The sequence below is a fragment of the Aquila chrysaetos genome, chromosome 18, assembly GCF_900496995.4.
Source record: "Aquila chrysaetos chrysaetos chromosome 18, bAquChr1.4, whole genome shotgun sequence".
NCBI classification, from domain to species: Eukaryota; Metazoa; Chordata; class Aves; order Accipitriformes; family Accipitridae; genus Aquila; species Aquila chrysaetos.
This window is the reverse complement of record NC_044021.1, coordinates 27,107,014-27,121,528: the sequence shown is the minus strand read 5'-3', so window position 1 is coordinate 27,121,528 and position 14,515 is coordinate 27,107,014. Positions and strand designations below refer to the sequence as shown.

General features: G+C 41.7%; 1 protein-coding gene across 12 annotated transcripts in view; it reads right to left on the bottom strand.

Annotated features, from left to right (window-relative positions):
- Positions 1-6,228: 6,228 nt before the first annotated feature.
- The window catches only part of TNS3 (tensin 3), a 298,348-nt gene continuing 290,061 nt past the window's right edge, over positions 6,229-14,515 (bottom strand). For all 12 annotated transcript variants that reach the window (XM_041118287.1, XM_030041615.2, XM_030041616.2 and 9 more), the window contains 4 exons: positions 11,835-12,003; positions 10,778-10,846; positions 10,616-10,642; positions 6,229-9,599 (listed from right to left, as the gene is read on the bottom strand). In XM_041118287.1, coding sequence (XP_040974221.1) covers positions 9,455-9,599; positions 10,616-10,642; positions 10,778-10,846; positions 11,835-12,003 — 410 coding nt within the window. In that variant the 3' untranslated portion in view covers positions 6,229-9,454. The remainder of the gene's footprint in view (positions 9,600-10,615; positions 10,643-10,777; positions 10,847-11,834; positions 12,004-14,515) is intronic.

Here is a 14,515-nt window from a genome sequence, read left to right as displayed (position 1 = left end):
AAAGCCCCATACACTTCTGAACACTGTTGCTTGCAGCTTGGTTTAAAAGGACCATGCTCGGGGCTTGGGCAAGCCTTGGGCAGACCAGTACTGCCTCCCCTGATGCCATCCAGCCCAGCTGTGAGCCATCGGTGGTGCCCAGACTCTCCTGTTTCTGTACCCTCTGGCGGGGATGGTGCTCAGCCAGGGCATCCAATATTGACGCAGAGCCTGGGAGAAGCTTGGACCTCGACTGAAAGAGCGGATGCATGCGGAGGGTGCGTTCACCATGGACACGATGCAGCAGCATTAGTGGTCTGGGTTACAACCTTTCTAATGCCCCACATCCTCTGGTCTGACACAAAGGCAGCAGGAAGGCCAAGTTCCTCGTCTCTCCTTTTCTTTTTCCTTTTTGTCATGAAACAGGCTTTACCTTAGTGTCCTCCTGCACTGACTGGGTCAGGGAGCCCATGTGTTCCTGCCCAACACCCATTACGGCACAGCCACCCGAGAATCCTGCCAGTCCTCAGACAGGGCAAAAACTGGTAAATCCATTTTTCTGGGGCGTATCCTGGAAATGTATCTAGAAATATTGGGCAAGCTGGGTTTGTCCTGATGAACTATTTCTCCTATTCCTGAGCCAAGTAGTATACACACTGTCCTGGTTTCAGCTGGGATAGAGTTAATTTACTTTCTAGTAGCTGGTATAGTGTTATGTTTTGGGTTCAGTATGAGAATAATGTTGATAACACACTGATGTTTTCAGTTGTTGCTAAGTCAAGGGTTTTTCAGCTTCTCCTGCCCAGCCAGCAAGAAGGCTGGAGAGGCACAAGGAGTTGGGAGGGGACACAGCCAGGGCAGCTGATCCAAACTGGCCAACGGGGTATTCCATACCATGTGACATCATGCCCAGTATATAAACTGGGGGGAGTTGGCCTGGCGGGGGGGATCTCTGCTCGGGGACTAACTGGGCATCTGTCGGCGAGTGGTGAGCAATTGCATTGTGCATCACTTGTTTTGTATATTCCAGTTCTTTTAGAATTGGTATTGTCATTTTATTATTGTTAATATTATCCTTATTATCCTTATTATTTTCTTCCTTTCTGTCCTATTAAACTGTTCTTATCTCAACCCATGAGTTTTACCTTTTTTTTCCTGATTCTCTCCCCCATCCCACTGGGTGGGGGGGAAGTGAGTGAGCGGCTGCGTGGTGCTTAGTTGCCAGCTGGGGTTAAACCATGACACACACACACACACATTCACTCAGACTGTATGAGTGAAATTGGAAAGTGTTAAAACCACGACTGCTTAAAAACTAGTTAAATACCATCATCCTTAAACAGCTCTGGAATCTACCCAACATGCACAGAGATACAAACAGCTCCGGATATACTAAGTCAACCTCAGCTACTGCCATTAAGCATAGGAGGAATGAGTAAAGGTAGCCCAAAGTCCTGATTTTTCAGATGCACACCCCTAAAACTTTACTACCACCTCAAAAATCACAAGGACAATTCATAAATTTAACATAGTATTAATGTTTACAGGCCCGCTACTCAAGGCATTTGCCAACAACATCTAGCATGTCTAGTTTATAGCCATCAACTTGAGACTGGATTTTTCCATGCAGGAATACACAGTTTTATATATGATTAATCATCTCCCCTAAAAAAAAATAATCGCCAAAGTCTTGTGAGACACTTTACATTGTTTCTCTTTTACAGTGACTCCAGCCGTTTCAAACTCCCATGGGATTTTTAGCTCTACAGCGCTTTCTAAAAAATCTTACCTATTACATCTCAGCAACATACTGCTTTAGTCTGAAAATACATACACACTTAGCTAACCTTCCTGAGAATGCAGGCCCGACAAAAGGCCTTTGTGTGACTATGCACACAGGAAGACATACACAGACTGCACGTCACTCGGCGAACTGGACTGAGGTTCAGGCATGAATGTAAAGGTATCCCAAATCTAACAAATTTATCGGAGGTAACAGGAAGCAAAATTCTGAGCTCTTCAATGAGTTATTCTAACAAAACGAGGCATAGGAGTCCTAAGTTATCGTGAAATGTGACTAAATATTAGCGTTGCAGAGATACAAACCATGTTTGTTCCACTTCTACTGAGGAACCGATATGGGTGGTTTCAAGAAATAACCCAGAACAAATAAAATCAAATATCAAATCTGGATGTTCTCCAATTAACTAGACAATGTGAGATCAAATACATATTTGTCAGGAACAAATTCATACCTACAAGTCTGAGTGCATGTGTATACCATATACTGTTGGTTTGTCACTACACGATCAATACCACCTTTGGGGATTTTTTAGGTAACTGCTTTCTGAGGAAACAGACTGACAAATGTTAAGCCAGATTTCATCATAAAAATCCTTCACAGACTTCCAAGTGCTATTTCAAATGCCTGGCACTTGCTATGGAAAGAGACTAAAGCTGTCAAAAGTTGTCTGAGTGCTCCCACAAGGACAATGATTTCATCTAGCAGTTACTTTCAGAGGTTGTTGTCCTTCTTTGTCACTTGGAGCAAAACATGCTTATATGTGAGAATATGGCTGTGAGTTTGCTATAGCACTCTTATATGAATGCATTTTAACTATTTTCATACGCAGGGAGAAGTTTTTGTGTTAGGAAGCTTCCTGCTGAGGTCTGAGGGCCTGCTCTCGTCCCTTGCATGTCCTAGGTATCAACAGCTCAGCATCCACTTCAATGGGAGTTTCACATTAGCTTGCAAACGAAAAGGCTGGAAACCAGTACTTTAATATACAAATCAGCATAGTTCTGTTTATTTTTACAGCTGGATTATTCTACTGCAGTAAACATGAGCACGGCAAATTTCCTGGACCAATTCCATCCCACATTTTGATTCCCCATCCATAGTGCATTTCATCTAAGTTTGTTTTCCTGTGTTTTCCTTCACACCTGCCATCTGCTCTACAAACAAATCACGACTTGTACGCAATGCAGGCGGCAACAGGAGAAAGCCCAAAAGTCAGATTTAATTAGGCAGGATATGAATAGCTGTAGATTAAAAAAACATTTGAGGACAGTATATACACAACAGCAGAAAAAAGTCATTGCTATGTAAAAAGCTAATCCTGCTTTTTCAAGAACTCTTGACATAACTCTTTACCAAAAATGTTAGAAGATTTTTAGAATGATGAAAACGTATTTAATGATTTTAAAGGCTTAGTTTTTTAAAAGGTCATGCAAGAATTTGAGGTGAATCCATTTTTTAAGACTGCTTAGATTACTGGGAGGGCATAAGCAGTCGGTTGCAACCTGGAACAGTTTCCATGTAACACTGCCAAAACTGCGTACCCAAGAAGAAATCTTTATGGGGCAAAGCACCAGCTGTTTGTGGTTCATAAAATCATAGATCACAGAATAGTTTGGGTTGGAAGGGACTTTAAAGACCATCTAGTTCCAACCCCCCTGCCACGGGCAGGGACACCTGCCACTAGACCAGGTTGCTCCAAGCCCCATCCAACCTGGCCTTGAACACTGCCAGGGATGGGGCATCCACAACCTCTCTGGGCAACCTGCTCCAGTGCCTCACCACCCTCACAGTGAAGAATTTCTTCCTTGCATCTACTCTAAATCTACCCTCTTTCAGTTTAAAGCCATTACCCCTTGTCCTATCACTACACTCCCTGTTAAAGAGTCTCTCCCCATCTTTCCTGTAGCCCCCCTTTAAGCACTGGCAGGCTGCAGTAAGGTCTCCCCGGAGCCTTCTGTTCTCCAGGCTGAACAACCCCAACTCTCTCAGCCTGTCCTCACAGGAGAGGTGTTCCAGCCCTCTGATCATCTTTGTGGAGTCAGCATGGCTTCATCAAGGGGAAGTCATCCTTGATCAACCTGATAACCTTCTGTGATGAAATGACTGGCTTGGTGTATGAGGGGAAAGCAGTGGTATTGTCCCGCACCTGGTGAGGAACAACCCCACACACCAGTATATGCTGGGGGCCACCCAGCTGGAAACCAGCTTGGCAGAAAAGGACCTGGGGGTCCTGCTGGACACCAAGTTGGACACGAGCCAGCGATGTGCCCTTGCAACAGAGGAGGCAACCAGTATCCTGGGCTGCGGTAGACCAAGTACTGCCAGCAGGTTGAAGGAGGTGACCCTTCCCCTCTACCCGGCACTGGTGAGGCCGACCCTGGAGTACTGTGTCCAGTTCTGGGCTCCCCAGTACGAGAGAGACATGGACATACTGGAGAGAGTGCAGTGAAGGGCCACAAAGGTGATTAAGGGACTGGAGCATGTCTCCATTGAGGAAAGGCTGAGAGAGCTGGGACTGATCATCCTGGAGAAGAGAAGGCTCAGGGGTGATATTATCAATGTCTGTAAATACCTAAAGGGAGGGTGCAGAGAGGACGGAGCCAGGCTCTTTTCAGTGGTGCCCAGCGACAGGACCAGAGGCCATGGGCACAAACTGAAACACAGGAGGTTCCCTCTGAACATCAGGAAACAGTTTTTTTACTGCGAGGGCAGCTGAGCACTGGGACAGGTTGCCCAGGGAGACTGTGGAGTCTCCATCCCTGGAGATACTCAAAAGCCATCTGGACATGGTCCTGGGGAACTGGCTGTAGGTAGCCCTGCCTCAGCAGGGGAGTTGGACCAGATGACCTCCAGACGTCCCTTCCAACCTCAACCACTCTGTGATTCTGCAAATATTGAAACATTAAAATTGGTACAAACATTTGAGCTTTACGCGGAACACTAAATGTCTTCAAAGGAAGGGAACAGCCCTGGTTTGATATCCCTTGCAGTGACATGTAATGCAAATCCCTTCTCAGTTATTCAGCAAGATGTGTAAATTCCCTAACAGCTCCCCTTTGCCCTCTTGGTAGTCTGCCAGACTTGCTAAGTCTCCTGCAACCTTCCGGTTTCTGACTTATGCTTTTGAGAACTTACTTAGCTATTTGCCCTCGTAATGTCCTTTGTGCACACTGCCTGATGTAGTTTACACTACGGTAACCCTTGCGCTAGGTGTCAGCAGCAGCAGCAGAGGAGGGGTGTACTCAGCCTGTCTGGTGGGCCAAGTCTTCCTGTTCCAAGAGTTTTCTAATATAAATATTTAAAAAATCACAAGGCAGCAGCTTGTGCCCCCTTTAAAGGTCTGGCTGCTCACTTCAGGGTCCCTCCAAAGAAATGATTTAACTGACAAAGAGTAAGGAAGAACAGGCCTCTGCACCCTTTCAAAGACAAAAACAGAAGGGCTGAGTGCTGACTTGTTTAGCCTTGCCAAAGGAAGACTGAGGGACACAAGGGGGGTCAGATCTCTTGCTATAAATGTCTCGGGAAGAAAACAGTTATTCATGCTAAGAGACAATGCTGGCGTAAGAACAACTGCATATGAACTAGCTGTGAATTCATTTAGGATGAATACTGAAAGCAGATTTTCATCCACTGGAGCAGAGAGACCCCAGAGCAGCCTTCAGAGAGAAGGAACAGCAGCACACGTGCTCAACGGCATCCCAGTTCAAGAACAAGAGTTTAACAGGAGACTGGACTCTGACACAGAAGACCCATTTTACTGTTGCATCCCTGTCATCTGTTCCACATTGTAATTAATTCCGATAAAAGATGAATATTTTTCATGAATAACTGTCGCGTTACGCCCATGCATAAACCTCACGATGGCCTGTAGTGATGAATGAGCGTCAAGCACACTGAAAGAGGAATTCCTGCCAGCCTACACCTCATAGAAAAGGCATCAGCACGACATACCAGAGTTTATCAGTCTCAGAAATAATCCCGATAGAGCATGTATATAACTCAACCTTCAACCTGTGGCTGACACACAGATTTTGTACTCGGAGAGCTACTTCAGCTAGGGGTTAGATTTCTCAGCCCCCTCATGCTCCTCTGGATGTTTTTCCAATGTAGTCACTGTGCAGGCACAGTTAAATGGGTACAGACATCTCAGAACGTGACATCATATATTCTTCCTTCTTACATTTAAATATACACTGCAGGCAAAAGGCGCTTTTATACCATTATAACCGCAAATGAGCTAGGAAAATCATATGCTTTAACTAGACTTGAACCACTAAAACAGACTCATGTGAAGTAAAGTCCTTGAAAGAAATCTTTAAGAAACAAAACTAAACCCCTGTTTCAGCATGCAACCTATTCTTCCCTCACCAAGGTTTTGCTCATTAGCTGGTTTTGAATGCCAGAAGGTAAATTTCTTTCAGAACAGACTGCCCTGTAACATTGTGTTGTGAAATTTCACATTCATAATTTTATTATAATCTGAATAGAGGCGGTATCTGAAGAGCAGAGAAAATGACTATACAAAGAATTTATAGAACATTCATTTACATACTGGAGACCTTTTGATGCTTCTTTACAGTTTCAAGAAAAAGGCAAAAATTTTCACTAGTAGGTAAATCCAAGAAGGAAACATTAAATTTTTAATGATACTGTTGGATACACGGAAACCATTTATTTAAAAACATGGCTTTTAGCATTTTTGTAGTTTAACACTGTACGATTATAGTAGTACATTTACTAAGCAGGTTAATAGGAGTCTGGCTAAATACATGTGTCAACTTGCTGCCATTAGTTATGAAACTGCATATACACATCTACCAAAAACCTTGAAAGAAAGTGCTGTATTAACTATTTAGTCTTGTATTTGCCATGAACATAAGTTTTGTGAACATCTTTCTACATACACTACACAATGGTACATACTGAACTATTCCGCTTTGTGCATTTTTTAATTCATTAAAAAGCAAAAGCACGTGGCAATATACCATCCAAAGGAATGCATAATAGAAAACCTCCCTTAGAAACAGGGCAACTTCTTTTTTCCCACTTACCAAGTAGAGCTAAACTCCCAGGAAACACCACCAGGAGTGTCAGCGTTCAATTCCTTATGCTCTTGAATTCAGCAGGCCTTGAGAAAGCACAAGGAATAAAAATTAAGGCCCTGAATGGAAATGATAATACATGGGAAAAAAAGACACTTTATTTTCAGCCCAAAGGCCAACACTTGGTGTCTAATGACACACTAAAATTTAAGTATCATCTACAGAAGTGAAAAAATATAGTAAAAAATTCCTCCTCATTTCAATGCTCACAACACATCAGATTTAAATCTAATTGAGATGTCAGCTGAAGAGATTCACTGGGCTCCAACTGGCTGACTAGATTAGGCAACTGGGTTCTTGGTGCATCAAAAGAATATTAAAAGGAAACTTGTCCTCACATGTTTCAAAAGGATCAAAGCTCCTAAAAGTAAGAACTGCATTCTTTTTTGGATGGTACATAAACACCGTTTAAGTAGTACACCTCTGTGTCAACAGAACAGAATTATTTGGTACAAATCAGAGGCACTTGCCTTTGTTGCTTCAACGGTAGCTACTACGCTTTGGATCGCTTCACCCTTCCACATACATCCAGTGCCCACTGCTACTAATACACCACTTCCTGGTCCAAATACATCAAACTTCAAATCTTTCTTCTTTCTCCCTCTCTTCCCCACCCCCTTCCTTTTAAAAAGTATAAAGTTATTTATACAAAATTCATAGTTACACAAATAATTTGGTAACGCTTTGGCTATGGTCACTGAATAAGGCTTCCACGGTCCTAATACTTTAGGAAATAGGAAGAGAGTTGTTAATAAAAAACAGATCATAATTTATACAGGACAAACGTAGTTCAAAGGGTGGAACCTTCTCACCATAGAGCCCAACCAGAGCTTCCCATTCCATTTAACCATTATTTAGTAAAAGTGGTAAAAGGATTAAATTCTCCAAGTGGGTACAGTTACTAGTTAATCCAGTGCCTCATGCATCAGCATGCTGAATTCAGCACGTCATTTTATTCCTCGGGATATTAATTATAATGTTGACAGCCACACATCAAAGAAACAGAGGCAATGAAACTTGTCAGCACTGACACACTGAAGCTGCTTTATTACCATCAGTTCTCATATGGGGGTCTAGTACTGCTCCTTTTGGAGTGAATGGGAATTACACAGTAGACCTCAGCAGCTTACTCTCCTCGTGAAGGTTTCCACCGTAACCTACTGTATCGATTTTCTGTAAAGCTAACTAGCACTTTGGTACGCATTTAAAATACCGATGTGTTTAGAAAGATACAGAGTACGTGCAAGTGTGATGGTTGTAGAAATCACGACATAAATGCTCTCAAGAAATGGGACAGAGTAACAAAATAAATTCCATTCCCTTTTGGATTTCCTGACTCAAGGAATTATTAAAAAAAAACATTATAAACCAAAAATAGTTCCTACAGATAAAAAAAAGGCCAAAAAATCCCCCAAATCCCAATAAAAAGGGGGCTAAAAGAACCCACAAATGTAATTATGTATTAGGTAGGGGAACAAATGTTACTACCAAAACAGTATTGCAGAGACAGGAAATGGGAAGTATCTTGTCACTGTAAGACAAAAGTCAAAATATGAGACTCTATTGTCTATAGCAAGGCACAGGCTATACACAGGCACAGGCTATTATGCAAAATAGCGCAAAAGAGGCAAAGCTCAACAATGGTCTAGTTTAAGAATATCCATATGACATATCAAGATAGGAGATCTACTATAAATAATCTGGCACAGGTAAAAATATATAAATTATAAAATTTCCTTCTTTGCTTTTCCCTCATTTTTATCCTGTAATTATTAAAATACAGAATCTTCCCTGCTAGTTCTCTGTATAAAAAAATAATAATACAAAAAGCCCCGATTACAGAATAGATTTCCACACGACCTTTTTTTTTTGTTCTGCCACATCTCCCCTATTTAAAATTTTTCAAACTAAACCAGCCCAGCCTTCTTAACACTAAATACAGAGCAATCTCCCTGAATATTCCACATTGCTGCTCCTTTCTTATCAGAGATCAACTTGCACAAACCTTCTCTTCACATACATCTTCCCCTCTCTCCATTCAGCTCCCATCACTGATCACATAAAGATGAAGGGAAGAACCAATAGCCTTCCTCAGACCATCATTCTCTTAAGAGCATGTTTGCAAGGCCTATAGCTACCATTGATGCAACTACGGCAAGTGTCTTTGTAGAGGTTATACACAACATTTTCTGCACAAAAAAGTAGCACAGCCTAGTGAGTATTTCTGCTCCAATAAATGATGAGAAACAGCATGTGAAAATGTATTAGAAACCCTTCAGGAGAAAAGTTTTTCATTTCTGCTTCATTCAGGTATGGGCTACGTGGGTTTGGGTGGCACCCAGCTTCTTTTGTTTTGTCCTTTGATGTAAAAACAAAATAATGCTTTGTTAAGTCAGAGGCATCTTCAGAGAAAAGGCTGAACTCTTGCAAACAAAATGCAGATAGACATCCTCTGCTTTCCTTCTTGGGAATGACAAGGTTCAGACGTTGCTGCTGAATAGGCTTTCTCCCTCTCACAGTGCTTTCCTTCAGCGAAGTCAGCGAAGAGCTCCGAGTCAAGGATGGAACGGCATCAGATCTTCTTCTGGGATCCGATCATGACCTTCGATACGAAGTTCACAATGGCACTGGCAGGTTGCTCTGGATCGTGCTCTGCAAACAGGTGGCACACGTTGTCTGTGGCACTGCCCTGCTTCCTCGCAACGAACCCAAATACTCTGCAAGGGCGACAACCGGAGCGGATCAGAGAACAGACAGGCAGGCATCGCCTCGTTTCGTAAAGCAAAAAAGATACCGCAGAAACCAAAAGCACAGATCGGACTCCACCTGTTCTGATGGACAAGGTCCTGTGCGACCGCTAACACCGGGGTCCAGGCACACCAGCCGACGCGGGAGCACCCAAGTGGCTCAGGACGGCCAGGATCAGGGCAGGACCTTCCCTCTTCCCTCTTCCCTCTTCCTTCCACTCTGCCGGGATCCCATCCTGCACTGTTTGCTGTCAGAGACACGCTGCTGGCCCCGGGGATGCACTTAATCCGATTCACTACTGCCGCTCCCTCACCTGCCTTGGGGGGTGTGGTGCGGTTTGTCGGGAATTGCCTAAAGAGAGGTTCCGAGGGCCGCGCATCTCAGGGGACAGAGTACTGGAAATACATAGGACTTAAGCCATCTATTTCTGTTCTTTTCCAGAAACCAGTGCCTCAGCTCTCTCTGTTTAGGTTTTTTCTTTTGGTAAAAGGGGGACGACGACACCTGCCTTCAACAGAAAACACTCTGCGATCCACTGGTAATTACATATTTATGCCACACGCTAGTGTTACTAGGAGTGTTTTCATCCATGTGCTGTGTATGGGATTTTTTTTTTAAAGGTGTCAGTCGAAGCGAGACAAGTAAGCTTGTGTTAGTGTTGCTGGACAAGTGGAACACAAAATTGAGTAGCAAATGGCTCTGTTTTCATTTCTGAAACTTTAGTCAAATCACAGACCTGCAACCTAAATAAACCACGCTAGCTCTGGCTCCAGACACCCCACCATCACATAATTAGGCCCCAAATTGCAGAGGTGTGGATGAAGTAACTGAAGTCTAATTACAGTGGGCAGAGAGACTTTTGTCTCTGAACAGCTGCCTTCCCTTCTACATCTCTGACAAAGATAATTTAGAACACTAAGAAACTGATCACTGTAATGATATTCCAAAGTAATCAGTTAGAAGACTCAGACGGGTGTCCACTTACTTTGCAGAAAGGCCATCTTTCATCCATCTTGTCATCCATTAAGAAAGCAGTAAAAAAAAAAAAAAAAAAAGGAATGGAGAAATAAAAATAAAACCTATGTTAGCTTTTTGTGTAGATCAACAATACAAACAACATATTAGAAATACTGCTTGTCTTCCTTACTTTCTGTCCTGTGGATCCAAAGCACAGAAAATAACAGTGCTGACTGGATAATGCCGCCGAAAAAAGAGTCTGGATAGGAAGAAATAAAACAAGTTAAGATGCTTAAAATTTTAAACAATAAACAGATCTGAAAAATAAATTACATTTAATCTAAATTTAATAATAATGATATAATCTTTTTGCTATCTTTGAGTGACTTTGAAAGCTACCTGAACTGCTCCAACCAAATAAATCCATATTTAGAATAGTAATGTCAATGTCAAGTTTTTGAACCATGAAAACTGACCCTCAAGCTAAGAAAAAGAACTAGAAGTATGAAATGTATTTTTTCTAAAAACTGGCAATTTAGATACTATGTCCATGGGAAATGCAACTTCTTGGAACTTGTGAATAATTTGATTACATTAAGTTTCAAAATATAAGCACTCTGAAGCATTATAATTTAAGATTTTGTCCTTCATCTGCTATGAACGCTCACAGACCCCATGGAGTTAAGAAGTCTGGCACTTTTTTTTTTTTTAAACCTATAATGAATTCCTGTTGTCCCTCCTTTGTTATTGTCAGTTTACAAATCTAAAGACTTCGTGGTAGCCTTAACAGTATTCAGTACAAAGTAAATATTAATTAATTTTTTATCATAGTATTTCACAGGCTATGCAAAACACATTGTCAAATACTGGAGATACACAGCGTCTGCTTAGGCCAGCTCTGTTCAGTGAAAGATACCGTGAAGATAAACTATTTCACTGAATAGGCTGAATACCAAATGCTGGCAAAGCCATTACTTTCCCTTTTTATAAGCAATAACAATGAGAAAAATGCCATGGCAAAGTGATCTTCCAGAGGTAAAAGCTGCCATGTGGAAGTAATGTCCATAGCATAAACATTCATTCTCCAGTACCGCAGAGAGCCGACACGGTCACCGTCATTCTTTAGACAATCCTATTACCCTTCAAGACAGAGACGCCAGAACATAACTAGGAAAATCAAACCAACAGCAGCCAACGCTTTTTGGGGACAAGGCCGGATATCCTCTTCCCATCCCTCTTTTGCTTACTTTCTTTGATTATCTGTCAACGTGATTCCCTGTGCAGACACCTTGAAATGGACAACGGTTGAGATGGGAGATGGATCTTGGGTCAGCGTCAGGCTCAAGGCTTTCTGTACTGCCTGGTAGCCCGTGAGGGACTCCATCTCCACTGAATTCAGGTACCAAACGTTACACGCTGCAACAAAAGAGGGGAAAGACTCTGAGAGGTCGTTACCCAGCAGCAAGCAAACGGGCATCTTCTGAACAAAACCAAACAAAATGTAAATTTTCCACCTTTGTAAAGCAAACAGGGAAGACTGGCAGCAAACTACCAAACCTTCTACACATGCCTCACCTCGTCCTACTGTTGATTCAGTTTTAAGGCTATAATTTTGGAGGTCATAGGCCTTTTGCTGCCCCTTTGTTTTTAATACCTTTATATTTAAGCCAATGACTGTATTTATCTACTACCCCCAGATCCTGAAATTTAAATAAATAACAAGACAGGAGCAGAGAGAGAGGCCACTCATAGGTACTACTACAGCAAAGGAATTCCTGAGGGGAAAGAATGGGGCTATTTTGCTTTTAAGTTCAATTACAGCAGCCAATAAGAAAACACACATTTTTGCAGCATACGTTCACACATTTTACACTTTCAAATGGTATTTAAATTATATTCAAAGGAAACCATTCACTTGTTTGGCAAAGCAAGAACATTTTCACCCCATAAAGAACTGAGGGTTGTTGCGAAGCTCACTTCTTGTTAATTCAATAGTGGTTTGTATGTTTAGCAATTTTAGGGCAAACAAAACAACTTCCACATTGAGAAAAAATACTGACATGTATTTTCAGGTCTATTCTTTACCTCAGCACGCACTTATTCTTAAAAGCCCTATTCCTCTCCTAGAGATATCAGTAACTTCTGAAGTATCTCTATAAAACAGAAGCTGATTGGTTTCTAAGGCTACAGAACAGTTAATTTTTTTACCAGGTCTCATATCAAATCACCAGTGAGCACTAGGAAGAGAAGTAATAGCATTATATAGTAGTACTATAGTACTGTATAATACCACATAGTACTACATGGTAACAGTGCATATAACATTATACAGTATTGATTATTATTATAATATTAATAGAATTATTCACATGCTTAAATACTTTGGGACTGATATAAAGTCACATTTACAAGCAGATTAAGAACATCTTTGAAACTGAAAAGCCCTCTTATTCTACAGCACAAGCAAGAATGATTAAACACATCCGTAGCTAAACACTGGTACCAACAGACTTTGTGTTTTGGTAAAAACATTTGTGTGGGTATCCAGGACAGAATTTACAACTCTGGCAGCTGACACTTGCAAATTACCATGCTAATATTTCATTTGTTTAGCTTCGCTTGCCAACCTTACTATGAAAGCAAAGATTAAGTTAAATCTAATAGCTTCTCTTTTTGTACAGCTATTCTGTGATCTGACTACAGCTTTCTCCTACAACTATCTACATAAAATACACAGCTAGACACTGGCACTTTCAAAACAAGCAACTGTACAGTTAAAGACTGCATAAGCGTAGGTTTGATTCCAGCATGATCAGCCCAATAACTTCAAGCTCTGGAGTCTGTCAGTGCAAGAAGGGATCCAGAGATTTTATTTATTGATTTGTAAGCATACCATTTCCCAAATGTATCTGCGCATTGCTGTGATAGTTTCAATAACCTTTGTTTGAATCAATTACTATACAATTCATGCAGAGGGATTTAAGACGATGAATGCCAAGTTCAATGAGGCCTTCCTCGCTGAACAGCTTTCTGTCATGTCTATCCAACACTTTAAATAACATTCCAAACCATAAGCTCTCCTCTTCTCACATCATTACTGTGTTATGTTTCATACAGATCTAAAGCTCTTCACTACCCCGTGAACCTTTCCCACCACGGGAAGCTTGCCCTGTTCCACAGTCACACTCCTCACCACTTCTGAGACCTGAGGGAAGGGTTTCTCTTCTTCTGCCACACATTGCATTGGTGCCAACGGACTCTGTTCAGGTTTTGTTTCTAAATGAAATAGCCAAGCATTTTGTCTAGATTGCCCTCAATGTGGTAGTTCAAAAGCAGTCGCCAAATACAGTAGGTTCCTTTACCTCTGTAGCACAAAAAATAGTAAATGGAACCTTTTTGAAAAGTGTTGGAAAGTGCAAAAATGTCAGCTTAAAAAGGAGATTACGGGAAAGGAAAGGTAATGAGAAAGGCTGAAAGATTTCCCATTTAAGAACATCATGCATGGTCTGATGGGGTATCGAATGACAGCAATCCCACAGAAACCATACCCAAGGCTGGAACAAAAGGAAGACATCCGTGTCTTTCGTGCAATGCAGCTGCCCTGCAATGTTGCTGCTCTCGACTTCCACAGGTGGCATTTGTAGTCACGTCCGTGCTACCACCAACAGCTATACCATGTGGTAATTTCAAGTAACCCTGCTGCTTTTAGACTGGGAATGTGCTTAGTCCCTTGACTGTATTAGCGGAAACAGATACGAAGAACTGGGATTTATTTGGGGCAGAAATTTTTGCTGCTGAACAGACAGGTTAATAAAACAAGGTCTGTTCTAGGGAAAAGCCACTTATCTGTACAGTTTCTAGTCTTCAGTTGTCACTCTCTAGGAAGCAAAGGATTTCTGGTCAGCTTCTGCATTTAAATAATGACTAG